Below are 20,034 nucleotides of genomic sequence, written 5' to 3'. Positions count from 1 at the left end.
TCCATCCTTAAATTTCATACATCTCCTCATTCCTCTACCTCTCTGCTATCTCATGTTTCACTGAAAAAAAAAGTCAAAAAAGTATGCTTCCATCTACATCCAGAGTCCATTGGTTCTTTATGTGGTTGTGGATAGCATTTTCCATCATGAGTCTTTTGGAATTGTCTTTGACCATTGTGTTGCTGAGACAGCTAAGTCATTCATAGTTGATCATCACACAGTGTTGCTGTTAACTGTGTACAGTGTTTTCCTGGTTCTACTCATTCTACTTTGCATTAGTTCATACAATTCTTTCCATGTTTTTCTGAAATCTGCCTGCTCATTTCTTATTCCACAGTAGTATTCCATTATATTCATATACCACAAGTCATTCAGCCATTTCCCAATTGATGGGAATTGCCTCAGTTTCCAATATTTTGCTACCGTGAAAAGAGCTGCTATAAATATTTTTGCACATGTAAGTCCTTTCCCCTTTTTTTATGATCTCTTTGGGATACAGACCTAGTAGTGGTATTGCTGGATCAAAGGGTATGCACATTTTGGTTGCCCTTTGAGCATGGTTCCAAATTGCTCTCCAGAATGGTTGGATCAGCTCACAGCTACACCCACAATGAATTAGTGTTCCAACTTTCCCACATCTTCTTCGATATTTATCATTTTCCTGTTTTGTCATGTTAGCCAATCTGATAGGTGTGATGTGGTACCTCAGAGTTGTTTTGATTTGCATTTCTCTACTCAGTGATTTAGAGCATTTCTTCATATGACCCCTTTATCATTTCTTACAGCACAATAGTATTTTAATCACGTTACTTTAACATAACTTGTTCAGGTATTCTGTAGTTGTTGGACATCCTGTCAGTTTCTAATTCTTGGCAACTCAGAAAGTGCTGCTATAATATTTTTGTAAGTATGGGTCTTTCTTCTCTTTCTTTGATCTCTTTGGGGTATGGACCTAGTAGTGGGCAGCTAGGTGGTGTTAAAGACAGAGTGCTGGGCCTGGAGTCAGAAAGACTTATCTTCTTGAATTCAAATCTGGCCTCAGACACTTACTTGCTGTGTGACTCTGGGCAAAGCACTTAAATCCTGTTTGCCTCAGTTCCTCATCTGTCAAATGAGCTGGATAAGGAAATGTCAAACCACTGTAGTATCTTTGCCAAGAAAATCCCAAATGGGATTTTGAAGAGTCAGACATGAATGAAACGACCAAACAGCAACAACCACCACAACAACCTAGTAGTGGTGTTGTTGAGCAAAAGGGTATGCATAGTTTAATAGCTTTTTGGGCACAGTTTCAAATTACTTTCCATAATGGCTGTATCAGTTCACAGCTCTACCAACACTGCATTAAAGTACCTGTTTTCCAACAGTCTCTCCAGCATTTGTCATTTTCCTTTTTTGTCGACTTTGCCAACCTGTTGGATGTGAGGCACGTAGCTCAGTACCTGGCGCATAGTAGGCACTTAATAAATGTTTTTTGATTGAGTGTGAAATAGTACCTCAGAGTTTTTTTTTAAAATTTGCATTTCTCTAAATATTAGTGATTTACAGCTTTTCAAATATATAACTATTGATAGCTTGGATTTCTTCTTCTGAAAATTGCCTATTTATATTCTTTGATCATTTATCAATTGGAGAATCACTCTTACTCTTAATGAGCTTGACTCCATTACACACACACACACACACACACACACACACACACACACCCCTTAGAACTAAGACTGTTATCAGAGAAAATTGCTGCAAAGATTTTCCATAATTTCCTGCTTTTCAAATTTATGTACTCAAAATTGTTTACTTTATCTCCTGTGAACCTCTCTAACATCTTGTTTGGTCACAAACTATTATCCTATCTGTAGTTCTGACAGGTGATTTCTTCCTTGGTGCTTTAATTTGGTTCTGATACCACTCTTTATGTCTAAGTCACATACCCATTTGGAGCTTATTTGCTGTGTCTGCCATCCTGCATTCCAATTTTCTCAAAAGTTTTCTTTTTGGTCAGATAGTGAGGTTTTCAATAGCCAAGATCTGTCCCATAGACATCTTAAAGTCAACAGGTCCAAAACTGAATTCATTATCTTTTCCTCCCAAGCCCTTCTTTCTTCCTTACTTTCTTATTACTTGGGAAGAAATTACTATCCTTCCAGGCACCCAGGCTTACCACTTGGGTGTCATCTTCAATTCCTCAGTCTCACTCTGCATATTCGGTCTTTTGTCAGGTATTGTTGACTCTATCTTTGTAATATCTCTTATATTCACCTTCCTTCTCTCCTGTGACAGTGCCACCACCCTTTTTCATGCCATCTTCACCTCTTTCCTAGACTATTGCAATAACCTTCTGCCTGGTCTTCCTTAATTCTCTCTACAGTCCAGTCATCTCTGATCATCTATCAAAATGGTCTTCCTAAGCTGCTGATTTTTTCAAGTCATAATCCTAATCTGCCAACTCCAGTGGCTCCATCTTGCCTCCAAAGTTAAATTAAAAATTCTCTGTTTGGCTTTTAAAGTCTTTAATATCCTGGGGTACTCTTACCTCTCCAGTCTTTCTTACACTTTACTCCCCTTCACCTGTCTACCCCATACTGTCATGTCTAGTGAGTCTGATCTCCTTACTTGTTCTTGCATAAGACATTCCATTTCCCCACTCCCATGCATTTTAACTGGCTTTCCTCAATGCCTGGGATTCTCTTGGTCTTTGTGTCTTGTCTTCTCTGGCTTCCTTCAAATTTCATCTAAAATTTCACCTTCTGCGAGAAGCCTTCTTTAGTCCCCTTTAATACTAGTGTTTTATCTCTGCCCCAGTGCCTGGAAACTCTTTCCCTTAATATGTCTGCCCTTTGAAATCTTTATCTTCAAGGTTCTTCATGAAGTTACCCCAGTTTCCTTGAAGCCAAAAGTAACCTTCCCCTCAGCCTCTCCATCCTCATTTTTTGTCATGACATTTATTGCTATACATGGCATATCCCTCCTGTTAGATTATAAACTCTTTGAAGGCTGAAATTGTGTTGATTTTCATCTTTGTATCCTCAGTATCCTAACATAGTGCCTTATCGGTAGTAGAGGCCTAGTTACTGTGTTCCAAAGTATTCTTCCTCTTTCCTCCTCATTTTAAAGAGATAGATACCCTAAACCGTAAGGCACTGGTGATAGTCTACTGGAAGGTTACTGGGAATTTGCTTTATTGAGAGAACGGTGAATTGGGAAAGTAGTTAATCTCTCCTGGGATTTAGTAGTTTCCTCTTTTAACTAATTACTCCTCCTCTATATGTGCTCAACTTTGTTTTTTTTTTTTTTTAACAATAACTGAAGGGTTACAGGTGCTGTTAGAGCTCTTTAAATTTTGCACCCAATGTAAGACTCTCTTTGAATATAGGTAAACCACATTTTGAATTCTTTTCTGCCCTTACTCCCTGTTACTTTTTATCACACTTGTTTGTATACATGTGTATATATATCCTTTGTATTTGCATATCTGTTATTTAGAGGTAGGGGCTGTGATTTTTCATCTTTGAATTCCTTAAACCTACACCTATTCCTGTTCTGGAGATATGTACATTCTGGATTTACTATGATCTGTTATTTTTTATATATATATATATATATATATATATCTGTTATTATACTTCCCTTCACGTACTTTTATCATCCAGCCAAACTGGCTTTTCTCTTCCTCCGTTTTCTGACTGAAGCTTTCTACAGTTTGTTCTCTCTTTCCTGGAATATGCACTCTCCTTACCTCCACCTCTTCCTTTTCAGAATAGTTAGATCAGTTCACCATTCCATTAACAATACATGTGTGTCTATCTTTTCACATGCCCTTCAACATTGACTATTCCATCTTATTTCATCTTCACCAACTTGCTCTTCTGTGTGAGCTGAAACCTCAGAGTTGGGTTTTTTTTTTTTTTTTTGGAGTGGGGAAGGCAGGGCAATTGGGGTTAAGTGACTTGCCCAAGGTCACACAGCTAGTAAGTGTGTCAGGTGTCTGAGGCCAGATTTGAACCTCCTGACTCCAGGGCCAGTACTCTACTCACTGCACCACCAAGCTGCAACTCAGAGTTGTTTTGATGAGCATTTTTGTTACTGGTATTTGGAACAGTTCTTTTGAAAACTGTTGGTTCATATCCATACCACTTTTCTACTACGGATTGGATTTTGGTCTTACACACACACACACACACACACACACACACACACTCACTCACTCACTATCACACCCTGATTAGGGATATTTGATATGGAGATTTTTTCCCCCCACTTGATGATTTTCATCCTTATGCTAGTTGCATTTAAACAAAATAACTTCTTGATTCCTGCTGAGGCCAATATCTTACTAAGTAGTGTGCTTTAAAAGTCTTTTTTTTTTTTTTGTGAATATACTGGAAAACTTTTTATTGTAGGTGGAGTGGGATAGCTGGACACAGTTTAGATGATTCCAATTTTGTTGGCAATATCTAAAGCATCATAATCTGGAGCAAGTCGGACATAGGCCTTCTTCTCTCCATCAGGCAGGATCAGTGACCTTGGTCACATTGCTGTCATACAGCTTCTTTACCGCCTGCTTTATCTGATGCTTGTTGGCTTTGACGTCCACAGTGAAGACTAGGGTGTTGTTGTCCTCAGTCTTCTTCATAGCAGACTCAGTGGTCAAGGGGAACTTAATGATGGCATAGTGATCCAGCTTGTTTCTCCGAGGGTATTTGGGCTGCCTTCGAAGTCTTAGTGTCTTGGGTCGCCGAAAGATGGGGGATGTTCGGATCTTCTTCTTTTTGTGGCTGTGGACACCTTTCAACACCGCCTTCTTGGCCTTCAAGGCCTTGGACTTGGCCTCTGTCTTGCGGGGGACAACGGCTTCCTTCTTCACCTTCGGCGCCATCTTGGGGGAAAGGGTCTTCCGCGGTGCTTCTCACGAGCTTATATGCTTTAAAAGTCTTTACCTTAATCAGAGTGGTTTTTGGCAAGGAAGCTTTCACTGAGAGTTACTTTTTCCCCCTAACACTTTAAAGGTCACTATAGGCTGAAAGGCTTAGCTAAATTAAAGGTAAGATTGCTGTCTTGTGGTGGTTTGGTGGTGCAGGAGGAAGAGGAGGAAGAAAAGGAAGAGGAGGAAGAGGAGGAGATGACCAAGAAAGACTTCATTGAAGAAGCAGCACCAGAGCTAGAATTTGAAAGATCAAAAGGATTTTGAGAGCTATATGTTGAGGGGAGGAGAGAGGAGTACATTGAAAATGTATGGATACATTAACAATCAAGTAGGTGGGAAAGGGTAAGAAGGCAAATAGGTTTATTTGGCTGGAGTACACAGGACGTGTGAAATGTGGAAGGTTTTTGTGCTGTATATCAAGAAGGAAGTGTGTGTGGGAGGGATTTGGCTAGATGGGAAGAGATGGGGCAGGTAAACAGATAGGAAGCTATTACAATAATTCAGGAGTATTACTTGAATTTTGCTATAAGATGTATAATGCAAAGTATAAATTATATTTAGATTATCTGTTGATCTGTATCATGTGTTGTAATACTACATTCTTTGTTGTCTCTTCCAAAATTTGTTCTCTTATTTTCTGATAGTCCTAATAGATTAACACTTTAATACAGTGAATAGTTTGAAACAAGTGATACTGAACATTTTGTTATTCTATATATTTTATATATTATATATTAGTAAAAGATTTTCTAACTAACATTTATGCCCTAACTTCTCTTACTTATCTAGAAAATGGAAATATGTCCTAGAATTCTTTTTTTATTGTTTATAGATTTGTTTTCTTAGGAACTGAGTTGAAAAAGTTTCAAAAATTTTGAGTGTGCTTTTTCCTCTCCTGTTTTTATATCTGTCTTTTCTTTCTAAATTACAGTCACAGATGTAGAGCTGAAGCGACTGAAAGATGCCTTCAAGAGGACTTGTGGACTCTCATGTTACATGGGCCAACAGTGCTTCATTAGGGAAGTCCTTGGGGATGGAGTTCCACCAAAAGTTGCAGAGGTAAATTGCTTTTTGAGAAAATTGAGAAAATTGCTTTTTGCCCTGAATTTTTCAGTGTCTTCCAGTTTTTCCCACATTTATTCACCCTCATAGTTTGTTGTTCCTTATTTTTTCCTTTCCAATAAAGATTATACAGATCTCTTATTATATTAAAGTACAACTGTCTCCTTAGAGTCCAGCCTTTCTACTTCTGTTGTGCCTCTGATCTTTAGTAGCTACTGATTATAAACCTGGCAGCAGTTAGATGGCTGTCCTCTTTTCTTTACATAAACTTCTCCTTGAGGTACATGGTCTGTATGGAGAAATCCAGTTAATTCTATAAAATTAAATGTAAAATAAAAATGCAAAGCATCATTTAAATTGTACTCACCAATAGTTAGAAATTATTGGTATAAATAATTGCTTTTTTAAGAAAACAAAGTATATTGTTACATATGCTTTTGTACATTATGGTATTATATCAATGTCAAAAACAACCTAATAAAACAGAAAAATCAATTATTGAGCAACTTACACTTGTATACTTGGTATACAGACTTGAACCTTAACTTGTGAGGTGGAACCAAGGCAGCAGAGCAGCAGGAAGATGTATAGTGGCTTGCCTATACATCCTATACATCCCTACGGGGTGGTGGATCAATGTTGGGGGGAATAGTAGTCTTGGGTGCAATTGGGGGGCATTGAACAAAAATAAGGGGGTGGTGGAAGCAGAAGGAAAGAAGAGAAGAAAATTTTGAAATACTGTTCCTACATGTTTTATCTCTTATGTAACAGAGTTATAAAGTCATAGGGATTACATTATTTTCCAAATAAACATACAAAATGCAAGTTACAACCAATCAGTGGTCAAGTCCGCTGACAGGTCTTAACAAGCAAGTGTTGGAAGGCAAGAGTGTTGTGCATTGTTGAAAAGTCCAGCATGCACAGGCAGGAATATGTGTCTGTGATAACTTGTTTATAGCACAGTACTATACAGTTACATGATGCATTATTGTGTCATCACAATTTCAATGGAAGAAAAAAACTACAAATTTACAATAAATTATTAAATTTAAAATGTCATTTAAAAATTATATTTTTTTAAATGATGCAAATAAAAAATGTTAAAGGGTTAAAGAAAGTATATTTCTGGGGCGGGGTGCTGAGTAATTTTTTATTTGAAAAGGGGGTGGTAGTCCAGATAAATTTGGGAACTTCTGGTCTAGACTCACATCTCTAACTGCTAGTTAGATATCTTGAATTGCATGTCCCATAGTCAACTTAAATTCAATATGGCCCAAACTGAATTCATTATCTCTCCCCACCTCCAGCCTTCCTGTTACTGTGGCTAGTATCACTACTTCCAATCACCCAGGCTCTCAACCTAGGTTTTATGCTTCATTCCTCATCCTCTCTCAACATGGGCTCCCTCCCCTCCCCCCAAGTTCTTCCTAATGTATAACTTGTTGCAAGGTCCTATAGGTTCTACCTTCATAACATCTCTTGTATATACCATCTTCTCTTCTCTGACACTGCTACTCCCCTAGTACACATCCTCATGACCTGATTCCTGGACTAATGCAATAGTTTTCTTATTGATCTTCCTTCCTCAAGTCTCTCCAGTTCATCTCTAGTCCAGTCCATCCTCCACTCGGCTGTGAAATTGATCTTCCTAAAGTGTAGGTCTGACCACATCACAATCAACACCAGCGTCTCCCTGTTGCTTCCAGGTTCAAATGTAAAATCCTTTGGCTTTTAAAGCCCTTCATATCTTGGCCCCTTTTTACTTTGCGGTCTTCATAAACCTTATTCCTTTCCATGTGATCCAGTGACATTGGCCTTGCTTTTTCTTGCACAAGACATCTATAAATATGTTTGCAAATGTAGATCCTTTTCCCTTTTTTATGATCTCTTTGGGATACAGACCTAGTAGAGGTATTGCTGGATCAAAGGGCCTGAAAAGTTTGGTTGCCCTTTAGGCATAGTTCCAAAGTGCTGTCTAGAATGGTTGGATCAGTTCACAACTCCACCAGCGGTGCATTAGTGTCCCCATTTTCCCACACCTTCTCCAACATTTATTATTTTCCTTTTTTGTCATATTAGCCAATCTGATAGATGTGAGGTGGTACCTCAGAGTTGTTTTAATTTGCATTTCTCTAATCAAAAGTGATTTAGAGCACTTGAGTATTCTTTCAATAGTTTGAAAAATTGGATGTACTTCCTCACTAATATTTTTCAGTTAAAATAATTTTCTGTCACAGTCACATTGTGCAAGGGGCCATGTTTTTAGCCAGTGCTTGTATACCTACATTTTATCTGACCTCAGTTGAGCACTGTCGCTGCAGTGTCCAATGCAGTTGTCTTACGTTATGTCATTTTCATTAGAAAATTCCTCAGTTCGGGGAACAGGGCAATCAGAATATACACCATCTTGGAGTGTGGGGGAGGGTAGAAATGGGGAGAAAATTTGTAATTCAAACTCTTGTGAAAATCAGTGCTGAAAACTAAATAAAAAAATAAAAAATAAATAAAAAAATAAAAAAATTCCTCAGTTCTATTAAATGTTCCTGTGGAAGTGGCACTGCTATCATTTATTAAGCACTTACTATGTCCAGTCTTCTTAAACCTTACTGTATTAAGCGTAGGGAATACAAATATGAAAAAGGAGCCCCTGCCTTCAAGGATTCTATAATCTAATGGGAGAACACAATATACAGACAAAACCTGGTGGTGAAGTGGAAGAACTTGGTGATGGGCATGACCCTGGAAAAATGCATGTTTCTTTCTATAAAGTCTGCCTGAATCGAGCCTTTGGCAGGCACCAAGAAGTGGCCAGAATTAAGTGACTTAGGCTTCTGGACCTCCAGGTTCTCCAGAGAGGCCATTTACTGTATTTCCTTTGAAAAGGAGGAGCCTGCTTCTTCCTGGGTACTAGCTGCTACTGAACAGATGACAAAGGATTGGACAATAACTCTTTGATCATAGTTACCTATTATGAGTTGCATGATGTAAGATGATCCCTTTAACGAGTTGAGTAGAACACAAGAGGCTTCTGTTGCTCAATTGAAATTGTGCTTTAAAAGTCATGTTTGTGTAGGTCCTTCCTATATTAGTACCTTTCCCACATAGGTGGTGACTATGCTAGAGATTGAGACCTCCAGTTCCTACCCTGTAACCTTGCCTCCTCTTCTGGTCCAGTGGACCTTCACCTAAATAACCTGGCTCCTGAGGAACACTATTTCACTTAGTTGACTAATGGCTTTATTCACTATATGAGAGGTATATGCAACTGGACTTTATCTCCTACTAACTCTGAACATGATACCTGAGGCAGTGGGGGTCCCGGAAAATTTTTTCAATGATTTGAACTTTAGACTGCATGACTGGCATGCGAGAGAGCCTTGAAGGATGGGGCAGAGAAGATTTTTATCTATACTAACTTCCAGGCAGTGACTATGGTTTTGTCCAAGTGGTCTGGGGCCCAGAGAGCACAAGACTGGACAATAATTGGCTTTCCACTCTAGAATCATGACATGTGGAGGAATTTTGCTGACGTCTTGCATTGCATACAGTTGTTTATGGGGAATGTCAGCACCATTAGAGATATCTTATGCTAACTTAACAGGTTAACAAGAATAGCAGATTTTGGAGAGTGTGTCTTGTGTAATTTTGGACATTTGGGTGGCTGTGTGTGCTTGCTACAGGACAGTGTATTTCCCTCTACTTAAGGACAAGGAAGCCATTACTGCTGAACTGTGTGTCCTTGTGCCGGTAGGAGGATGCATTTAACCCAAGTGGTCCTTATTTCCAACTGACAAAATGGCTTCCCTCCTCAGGGCAAGAGGTTTGTACCTGCTAATCAGCAGATAAATTATTAATGTATCTGGGCCAGATGTTCAACCTCCCAGAAGCTGGGTCCGATAAATCCTACCACTCCTAAATACTACCACTCCAGGAAGGGGAAGGGCTCTCTGGTTCAGTGGTTTCTGGGATCTAGATTCCAGGAAGACTTTCATGTTAAGAATAAGCTATTTTTAGTGCAAGATTTCAAACTATATTACAAATAAATAATCATCAGAAAAATCTTTTATTGACTAAGAAATAGAGTTGCTGGTTAGTGTAATAGATTTAGTACACACAATATACAATAATGAATGACTGTAGTAATCTAGTGTTTAATAAACCCAAAGATCCAAGGTTCAAATGTAAAATCCTTTGGCTTTTAAAGCCCTTCATATCTTGGCCACTTTTTACCTTTCCAGTCTTCATAAACCTTTCTCCTTTCCATGTGATCCAGTGACATTGGCCTCCTTGCTTTTTCCTGCACAAGACAACTATATATTTGCACATGTAGGTCCTTTTCCCTTTTTTATGATCTCTTTGGAATACAGACCTAGTAGGGGTGTTGCAAGGGGGCAAGAATTGGGGCAAGAATTCACTATTTGACCGAAATTCCTGGGAAAACTGGAAAGCAGTATTGCAGAAACTAAGTATAGACCAGCATATCACACTGTATACCAAGATAAATTCAAAATGGGTATGTGATTTAGATATAAAAGGTAATACCATAAACAAATTAGGAGAGCATGGAAAAATTTAGCTTTCAGATCTGTGGCTAAGAGAATTTTGTGACCAAGCAAAAGACAGAAAGGATCACAGGAAGCAAAACAGATAATTTTGATTACATAAAATTAAAGTTATTGCACAAACAAAATCAAATGCAGCAAAAATTAGAAAGAAAGCAGGAAACTGGGAAAAAATTTACAGTAAGTTTCTCTGATAAAGGCCTCATTTCTCAAATATGTAGGGAATTGAGCCAAATTTATAAAAATAAGAGGTATTCCCCAGTTGATAAATGGCCAAAGATATGCACAAGCAGTTTTCAGAAGAATAAAATCAAAGCTATTAATAGTCACAGGAAAAAAAATGTTCTCAATCACTATAGATTAGAGAAATGCACATTAAAACAACTGAAGCACCAACTTATTAGCTATCAGATTGCTGAGAGTAGCTAAGTCATTCACAGTTCTTCATTGTACATTTTTGCTGTTGCTATGCATAACATTCTCCTGATTCCGTTTACTTCACGTAGCATCATTTCACGCATCCAGGTTCCTCTGAAACTGTCCCTCTCATCATTTCTTATAACACAATAGTATTCCATTATAATCATATATTACAACTTGTTCAGCTATTCCCCAATTGATGGGCATCCCCTCAATTTTCGATTTTTAATTACTACCAAAAGAGCTGCTATAAGTATTTTTTTACACATTGGTCCTTCTGTTCTTTGATCTCTTTGGGGTATGGACCTAGCAGTAGTATTGTTGTGTCAAAGGATATGCATAGTTTGATAAGCCCTTTGGGGATAGTTCCAAATTGCCCTCTAGAATGGTTGGATCAGTTTACAATTCCACCAACAGTGTGTTACATTCATCAACCTTATCATCTATTTGTACATCTCTGGAAAGTATACTTTCAAGGTGAGTGAACTTATCCATAGCATTCAAAATTTCTCCGTTTGCTGTAACTGATATTTCCATGTATGGATGGGTGGTGGAGAACTTCTTTTCTTGTAAATTGTTAGGCCAGAATTATCACAAGTGGCAGACAATCAATCTATACTCTGTTGCACCTCAGCCTCAGAGGCTTCATTGAGTGCATAATCATCTGTGAACAAAAGGTCACACACCAACTCTTCCTCTATTTCCGTCTTGGCTTGTAGCTTAAAAGCATGGGAGCAAGCACATAGTGAAAGCGCAAGAACATTGTCCATTATCCAGAACCCATATAAGCATGCTGTGGTGGATTTGGTGTACAATAAGGATGAGCTTCTCTGGGCAACCAAATTTTGTCACGATCTTCTCCAAGCCCTCGTGACTGACGGCATCAAAGGCCTTGGTCACATCGACAGACATTGTCTGCACACCTCTTTTCTGCTCATGGCATTCTCCTGGTGTTGTCAGGCAACAAATACCATTATTGACCATTTGTCAGCCCTTTCTGAAGCTACACCGGCTCTCGACTAGACGACCATTTTCCAGCTAAAGGATCAGCCTATTAAGGAGCACTCTCGCAAGAATCTTGCCAGCAATGACTAAGAGACCCTACCGTGATTGTTGCAGGACAACCTCTTTCCTTTTCCTGTATAGAGATGGACAGTGAACATCCTTGAACTCCTGGGGGATAACCTCCTCCTTCAATTTAACCTGGAAAATTTTAGTCAGATTTTGTATGAGCAGTGGACCCCCTGCCTTGCAAATCTCAGTTGGAATAGAATCAGCACCACCATTTTGCCACACGAGAGGAGCTGAATGGTATTCGAAACCTCTTCTCCAGTTAGAAGTTTGGCTAGAGAGGGATTGACTTCAACCTGAGGTAAACTTTACAATCAGTGGGTTCAGCATTGGTTGATGACAGTGTGTTGAGAACACTGGAAGTGTTTAGCCCATCTCTCCAGGGTCATGTTCTTGTCACTGATTGATGTGGCTTCAGTTGTGTTGAATAGTTCGCATCAAAGGACTTTGACCCATAAAAAGCCTTCAGGGCATCACAACAGCGTTTTGGATTGTTACTATCAGTGTGACAGTGTGAAACTGAATTTCATCTGCTTCCTTACTGAGCCAAGAATCCTGCATCTCTCTAAGCTTTTCTTGCACTTTACTTTGGATGGAATAAAACAGTGCTTTCTTAGAGACAGATGAATTATTCTGCTGATAAACCCTGTGGAATTCTCATTTTTTGTTTAACAGCTTTTGAATTTCCCTATCATTTTCCTCAAACCAATCTTGATGTTTGTGAGTGTACTAGCCCAGAAGATTAAATGCAGTGTTGTACACTAGATCTCTGAAAGCTTCCCACTCCTTTTCTGCTCCACTGTTGCCAAGTGTGTGTTGGCTCAGCATTTCCTCCAAGTTAGCAACAAACTGTTCTTGAAGGGAAAAAGTGCTCTCATATATTGATATTAAGTCATCTTGCTTTGAGGCTGCTGCTTTTGTTGAATGCGAATGTTTAGCTTGAAAAGGATAAGTGTGTAATCAGTCTTGCATTTTGCACCATGCATTGCCTTTGTCACTCTCACAAACTGTCTCTTTTCCTTACGATGACTTTGTCTATTGAATGCCAATGTTTGCTGCGAGGGTACATCCACGAAGTTTCATTGCGTTTAGGTAAATGGATGACGGTATTAGTGATGAGAAGGTCATAAGATGCACACGTGTGTCTTCAGTAGTAAGTGACCATTGCTGTTGCTGTTTCCAATTTCATTCCTTCCAAGGACTCCTTGCCATGTCTGATAGTCTGTGGCTACATTAAAGCATTTAAGTTACCCAGAATTACTAGCTCATCTTTATTTGGCACATCGATGATAAAGGTCTCCAGGTCTTCATAATATTTTTCTTTGACCTCATCTGGGTTTGTCATGAAAGCATGTACACTGATGATGGTGGCGTGGTGCTTTCCTGTAAGTGGCAGTCACATTGTCATGAGTCTGTTGTTCACTCCTTTTGGGAGGCATACAAGCTTGCTGACTAGATTAGATCTGATTGTGAAACCTACTCAAGCTTCACAGCGCTCTCCATCACTGTGGCCAAAGAAACGTGTATCCAGCTCTGACTTCAGTAAGCTGGCTTTTGTTTGCCAGCCTTGTTTCACTCAGGGCTGCTATTAAGAAGATACCTGCTGAGTTCTCTTGCAAGTTTGTCTTTCAGGTCTACTGGATTTTGTGTTCTCCCTAAGTGTGTGCACCTACCATGTACCAATGGTGAATAGAACCATCTTTGCAAAAGTTTTTGTACATTTTTTATGTTTTGACTACAGCATAGGATGCCTGTCTGCTGTGTTAAGGAGGCCAGGGTTAGGTCAGGTGAACCAGATAATTTTTAGAGCACTTTTTCTAGCCCCTTCCTCACACCAGGAGATTAGTAGTACAGTCCTTAAAAGAGGCTGCACAGACACCTAGGGATCTACCAAATCTCGTTGCTGCTTCAGTCTAGTGAGAAGACAACCCTATGCCCTGGGCTGCCTGTGCATGCAGGGCTGTGACTACAGCTCCCAGTGGATCTGCGCCTGTTGCTTCATCCCTTGCCTGTTGGCACAGGACTTCAAGATGATTAAAAATAATGAAATGGTGTGAGTGATGTCTTTTTACTCACATTCGATTTATGGTCCAAAGTAGTGCAAAGTTGTTGGCCTTACTCTCTCTTCCACGGTCATTATACTCCAGTGGCAAGACACAAGTGAAGACAACTGGTGATGGCTTGGGATGCAGTGGATTTCCTTGGTGTCTCTGATGTCTCATCAAGCTCTAAGTGTTCCACAGTGTCTGCTTCTGCCTCTTCCATGACTTGTTGGAGCAAATTGTTCATATCCAAGTCTTCACATGCTTGGGGTAGACAACCCCAAGTTAGGACTCACTGATGGATTTGAGGCCTGTCGGTTACCATCAACGTGGTTTAGCCTGCTTGCCCAAACAGTTCATCAGTGTGTGGCCTCTACGCATGCTACAGCTTCTTGGAGCCACAAGTGAGAGCTGGTGGCAGGTTGGCACCAAGGGTGAAAAGCAGCTATGAAAAGGGCTCAGTAGCTCCCACACCAGAGGTACTAGTCTTCCCTGAACACCCTTATATCTCTTTAAAAAGAATAAGCTGTCTTTGGGATTAGATCCAGCTGATATGCTTTGTTTCTCTTATTCCTTGCCCAGTGTATCATTGGCTTGGCTTCAAGGTTCTTGTCCCCTCAGAGGGCTCTGTACATTTTGGAGAAGTAGCACAGGTTCCCCTCAGTTGGCCCAGAGGAAGCATGTGGGCTTCCTTTCTTTGGGGATGGGTTGGATAACCTTTTCCCAGAAAGGGCTTTAGAGATCAATAGATGGTATTATTGGAAGGTATTTTGCTTTCTAATGTAGCATGAGAGGAGGTGGAACTGTTACTATATTACTATGATGGGTGTGTATTTCCTTAAAAGGGATTTCTTAACTGACTTGTAGTCATGAATTATGTATTTCTTAGCTAACTTGTAGGCTTGGTAGTAATTCTGAGGGTGAGGGAAATTTCCTATTTTGCCCCAGTAGAACAAAGGGGAGGCTTCTCCATAGATGCCTTTAAGGGGGCAAAGTTTATACATCATTCACCTGATAACTGTTGAGGAGAGGGAGGTCTTGTGCGGCTGTAAAAGGAGTATCAACTTCCTGGGACAGGTTACATGTAAGAAGTTTATTGTCTCTTAGCCTGTTTTCTACAGATCACCTTGATTGGTGACTTGTTGACTATGCCAGGATTATCCATGCTTTGGCCCTGGTGTTCCTTGGAGTTATCCCTGCTCTTTAATTCCTAACATCAAGATAAGCCTGAGAAGAATCTGTTGCTGCACTAGGAGTGTCATCATCAGTGCTATGTACTTGATCTTCCTGGTGGGTCATAGGCACCACTTTGCATTAGAAAGCCCATTGTGAACTGTAAGGGTTTGGTATCATCCACCACGTGGACCATAATGTTGTATCTTTAGACTTGGTCCTCCTGAAAGGGGAAGAAAAGATTAGGATACTTGACTTTTGTTCTCCAAAGTTTTTAACTCTGTTTTCCTCTGCTTTCTGGGAGAGTGTAGGGAGAAAAGGTAGTGGCTGTGGTTGGTTTTGTTGTTGTTAGTGGTGGTAGTGGTTGTTTTTTTTTTTTTTTCTTTATCTTTCCCCCTTTTTTCTCTTAGTTCTGCCTATGCTAGGAGGGCTGTCTAGTTAAAGCCTTAAAAGCAATTAAATGATAGAAGGTCCTAAAGGATATTCTCTGGACTTTCCTATCAAGAGGTGGTGTGCTACAGCATCTTGTCACCAAGAGGTGGGATATGATAAGATTAGTATCTACTGATGTTTCCTGACAACATTGTTTATACTCCTCTTCTTTCCCTTCTGTGACAGGGTTTATATTTCTCTAAAAAGAGACAACATCTGATCGACCACTCTTTTACAATTCCAGCTGTATGGAATGAAAGAGAGATAGGAAAAAAAAATTACAAGATTTGGAAACTGAATGTTTGTGTGGGTTGAGAATGCAGTTGAAGGTGACACTGAGATTACAAATCTGTGTGACTGGACAAATTTTGGTAGCCTGAACAGTACCATGGAAGTTCAGAAGGGAGGTGGATTTAGAGAGGGGCAGAGAATCTGGAGCTCTTTTTCAGACATGTTGAGTTTGAGATGCTTGTTAATCTTGTTGGAAATGTTGAATGAATGAGGGCCTGCCTGGAGCTCAGAATGGAGACTGAGGCTGGATAGAGAAGTACCAAAACACTTTTTTTGTTAGTTTTCTTATGCAATAATTTGAAATTGTGATTTAGAAGTGTTTAAATGATAAAGTAAAACTAAATGCGTTGATTGAAAGAGAGATTTTTGACTGCTGTAAACATTGAGTTCTGCTTCTACTTCTGACATAAAATGACTGTGACTAAAGGCATGTCACTTAACTTTTCAGAGCCCCTGTCAACTCTCTCTGGTTATAACTTGCCAAGCAGATGCAGAGCTTTATTCATAAAGATAGTTTTCCATACCAGTGAAGTGGTAGGTGTGGTATAAAAACCAAAATACTAATACACCAGCTAAAAGGCAGATGCTGCCTTTTTAGTCATATGTGGAATTTATTAGTGTAATTGTTTTTGTTAATTTAATTTATATTTATTGAACAACAATCTATTCTCATCAAGCTCCTCCCCCCTCTGAAAAAAGTGATTTTAAAAAACCGCTCATAATGAATGTTGTGAGACATGTTTCGCATTGTGTAAAATAAATCCCCATGTTGTCCATGTCCAAAAACACATTTTTGAGGGGAAATTTTGGAGAACTGTTTATGTAGTTTAACTTTTACAGTGTGTATTTCTGTTGTGTTATTTTGAGAATGCAGTGGATTGTTAAAAATATAAGAATGAAAAGGCTGGTATGGTAATATGGTTATCTTGTTGAGGATATGCAGCACCTGGCACTGTGTTTCACTTGTAGGGCTCTTCTAAAACACTTAGAGAATTGGTTTAATCATATTTTAGGTATAAATTAAATATAGGGAGACATGTTCATCTATGCTTATTTTTATCCCCTCTGGTAACATTCATTTGTACAGAAAAAAAATACCTGCTTGGGGAGGGTGTGAGGAAGGGGAAACAGAGTTAATAGCCAGAATCTGAGAGTGCCTATACCCAAGTGTGGGTGTATACATGTGTTGGTCTGTGTGTATGTGTGTGGGGTGGGGTGTTTACACACTGTATTCCATATAACAGATGAGTTTTTAATTTTACTTATTTGTTGTCAAATTACCAGTAGTAACAATAATGGGAATTTATTTTTTTTACATTATTTATTACATAAAATGAGATTAATGACAGTAAGATTTGACCTTTGGGGAAAGAGAAAGTGGTTAAAAATTGGGATCATAAATTTAGTGATTAAAGGGACTTCTAGAGAGTTTATCAAGTCCAGTACTTTGATATTACAGCTCAGGAATTGAAGCCCAGCCCAGAAGGGTGGTTACTTACCCAGGGTCACCTAACTGATAAATGGCACTGATAGAATTAAAATCTAGGTTCTCTGAATCCAGATCTAGTCATTGTGTTATTACGGACGTGAAAAACCGCGGAAGTCTATTAACAATGTATAGTAAGCACCACTGCAGTGTGTTTTGATTTTTTTCAGAATTCTGAAGACCACATTAAAAATTGTTAATATATGTTTAAACTAGCTAGTAATAGCACTGTTGATAAAAATCAATAATAATGCTAGAACAAATTGGTTTCTCTTACAGTAACTTCTGTGTGGAGAGGAGCTTTAATAATATTTTGACTCTAAATAAATTTCTTCGTTATTATCCAAATGGTGGAGACAAAGGGTTTATGGCATTTATAATACAATGTTATTTTGTATAAGTTGAATTAATATGCTTTCTGAGCTCTGTTTCCTCACCATCCCCTCACCTCCCTGGGGTTATATTTGGCTTGCAAGAAATTTCAGTAAGACTCAAATGCCACTGCTTTATTAGAATAGAACCCTCTAGGAAGGATATTTAAACTGGTTTTACTATGTCTAGCTATTGCTTTAAACCAACTGTTCATGTGTCTAAGTGAAATAGAGTAGTGGGATCAAGTGCAATTTAATAAGCCTTTACTCTCTTCTTTCAGTTGCACTGGTATGGGTTTGTAGGAATTTATTTTTGGACAATAGAATTTGGTAATTCTCTGACATTTATTAATTTTGAGGGCTTTCAGTAGTTTAAGCAATAAATAAGTAAAATATTAAGTAAAACGGAGAATTTAATATTCATCCTAAAGTAGAAGGGCCGTAAATTGGGATGCTTGGAGACAAGAAGCTCCTCCTTTTGCCTTGAATTTTGGCTTTCCTTTACCTTTATCCTTTTCTGGTATTACATGTGAGTTTTGTTATGCTAAGCTTTTGACAGCATCCACTAAGCTATCCCTTTTCTATTCATAAATACCAATTTATGATCCTGATACTTAATGAATTCTTCAAGGTAAGAAATCAAGATGAAACAACACAAAATTTTATAGTGTTTTGTAGACAGCAGGATGCATGCTCCAAGCAAACCAGTAAGTTGTTAAGGTCATTGTATAAGAACAATGTGCTAAATCCAGAAATTGAAATCCTATAGTGGTAATTAAACTAGATTGACTCTTCAATTGTAATGCGCTTTGGCTTTATGGCTTTATGAATTGAGAACTGGCCTCCAAGTCAGGAAGGTCTGGGCACAAGTCACATCATGGTGGGGTGACTATGGGTAAGCCACTGAACGTCTTAGTGCTCTAGGTGGCTCTCTGAGATTTAAAGTTGTAGAGAAATTGCCTACATGAATTGGCAAGAGGGACTTTCTTCCCCAGGAAGTTCCCTGTATTGTTGAAATCACAAACAGGTGCTGTCCTCACTGCTGACTCTCAAATATCCATGCTCCTATTCAAAGGGCCATTATATAGCAGCATAGACAGAGAAGTTTTCCTGTTCTGGGTAGGTAGGTATTCTCTGTTACTTTCAGTCTGATTCAGTTTTTGGTAATGGTCTCTGTTCATGCAACAAGTGCCTCTTTAATATTTATTGCATGCATAACAGTGTCCAGAGCATTAAGCCTTGTAGCCTATGCATAACTTAATTTTCAGTTATGTAAGACAAGCAGGATCCTCTGATCTTAGCCAGCAAAAGAGAAGTTAGATTACCTATTAGTTTATAAAATACAGTAAGGTAGGATTGACTTGATCTTCTCAGGGATATTTGCCTCTTATTTTATTTTTTTTGAATACATATAAAAACAATTTTTAACGTTTCAAAAATTTGAGTTCTAAATACTTTTCCCCTTTCTTTCCCCTCCTCTTTTCCTGAGATGGTAAGCAATTTGATATAGGCTATGCATGTGCAATTATGCAAAATATTTTCATGCTAGTCATGTTGTGAAAGGAAGCATAGACCAAAAAAAAAAAACCCTACAAAAAATAAAGCGAAAAATAGTATGCTTCAATTTGTATTTGGACTCCATCTGTTCTTTCTCTGGAGATAGATTGCACTTTTCTTTATGAGTCCTTTGAATTGTCTTGGATCACTGTATTACTGAGACTAGCTAAGCCATTCACAGTTGGTCATTGTACAGTATTGCTGTACCTCTTGGTTCTGCTCATTTTACTTTGCACCAGTTCGTGTCAGTCTTACCAGGTTTTTCTGAAAGCATCCTGTTCATGATTCTTATAGCGCACTAGCACTCCATTACAATCATATACCACGGCTTGTTCAGGCATGATCAGCATGGAATAGGGTTTATCAGGGAGAACAGTTTGGTTTGGGTGTTTTTATAAACTGCAGAATCTTGGAGTATGATATAAAGAACATCTACCAGCTTTAGTCAGAAGATTTAGGTTGGAATCCTGCCTCTGCTACTTAATATCTATATAGTCTTGGGCAAATCACCCTTTATGGTCCTCATTTTCCTTTAATGTAAAGTGAGGTGCTAGATTTGATGATCTTTTAAGTTCCTTTGCGCTTTAAATCCTATGTTCTTTTTGAGCAGAGATTCTTATTGTGTGGGTCAACAGACCACCGA

At 38.8% G+C, this 20,034-nt stretch overlaps 1 protein-coding gene across 2 annotated transcripts in view; it reads left to right on the top strand.

Moving 5' to 3' along the window:
- Positions 1-20,034, top strand: part of USP32 (ubiquitin specific peptidase 32) — a 257,843-nt gene that overhangs the window by 57,060 nt on the left and 180,749 nt on the right. For both annotated transcript variants that reach the window (XM_036754084.1, XM_036754083.1), the window contains exon 2: positions 5,856-5,983. In XM_036754084.1, the coding sequence (XP_036609979.1) occupies positions 5,856-5,983 (128 nt within the window). The remainder of the gene's footprint in view (positions 1-5,855; positions 5,984-20,034) is intronic.

The sequence above is a fragment of the Trichosurus vulpecula genome, chromosome 4 (genome assembly GCF_011100635.1).
Source record: "Trichosurus vulpecula isolate mTriVul1 chromosome 4, mTriVul1.pri, whole genome shotgun sequence".
Taxonomy (NCBI): domain Eukaryota; kingdom Metazoa; phylum Chordata; class Mammalia; order Diprotodontia; family Phalangeridae; genus Trichosurus; species Trichosurus vulpecula.
This window is presented reverse-complemented; position numbering and strand designations above follow the sequence as displayed.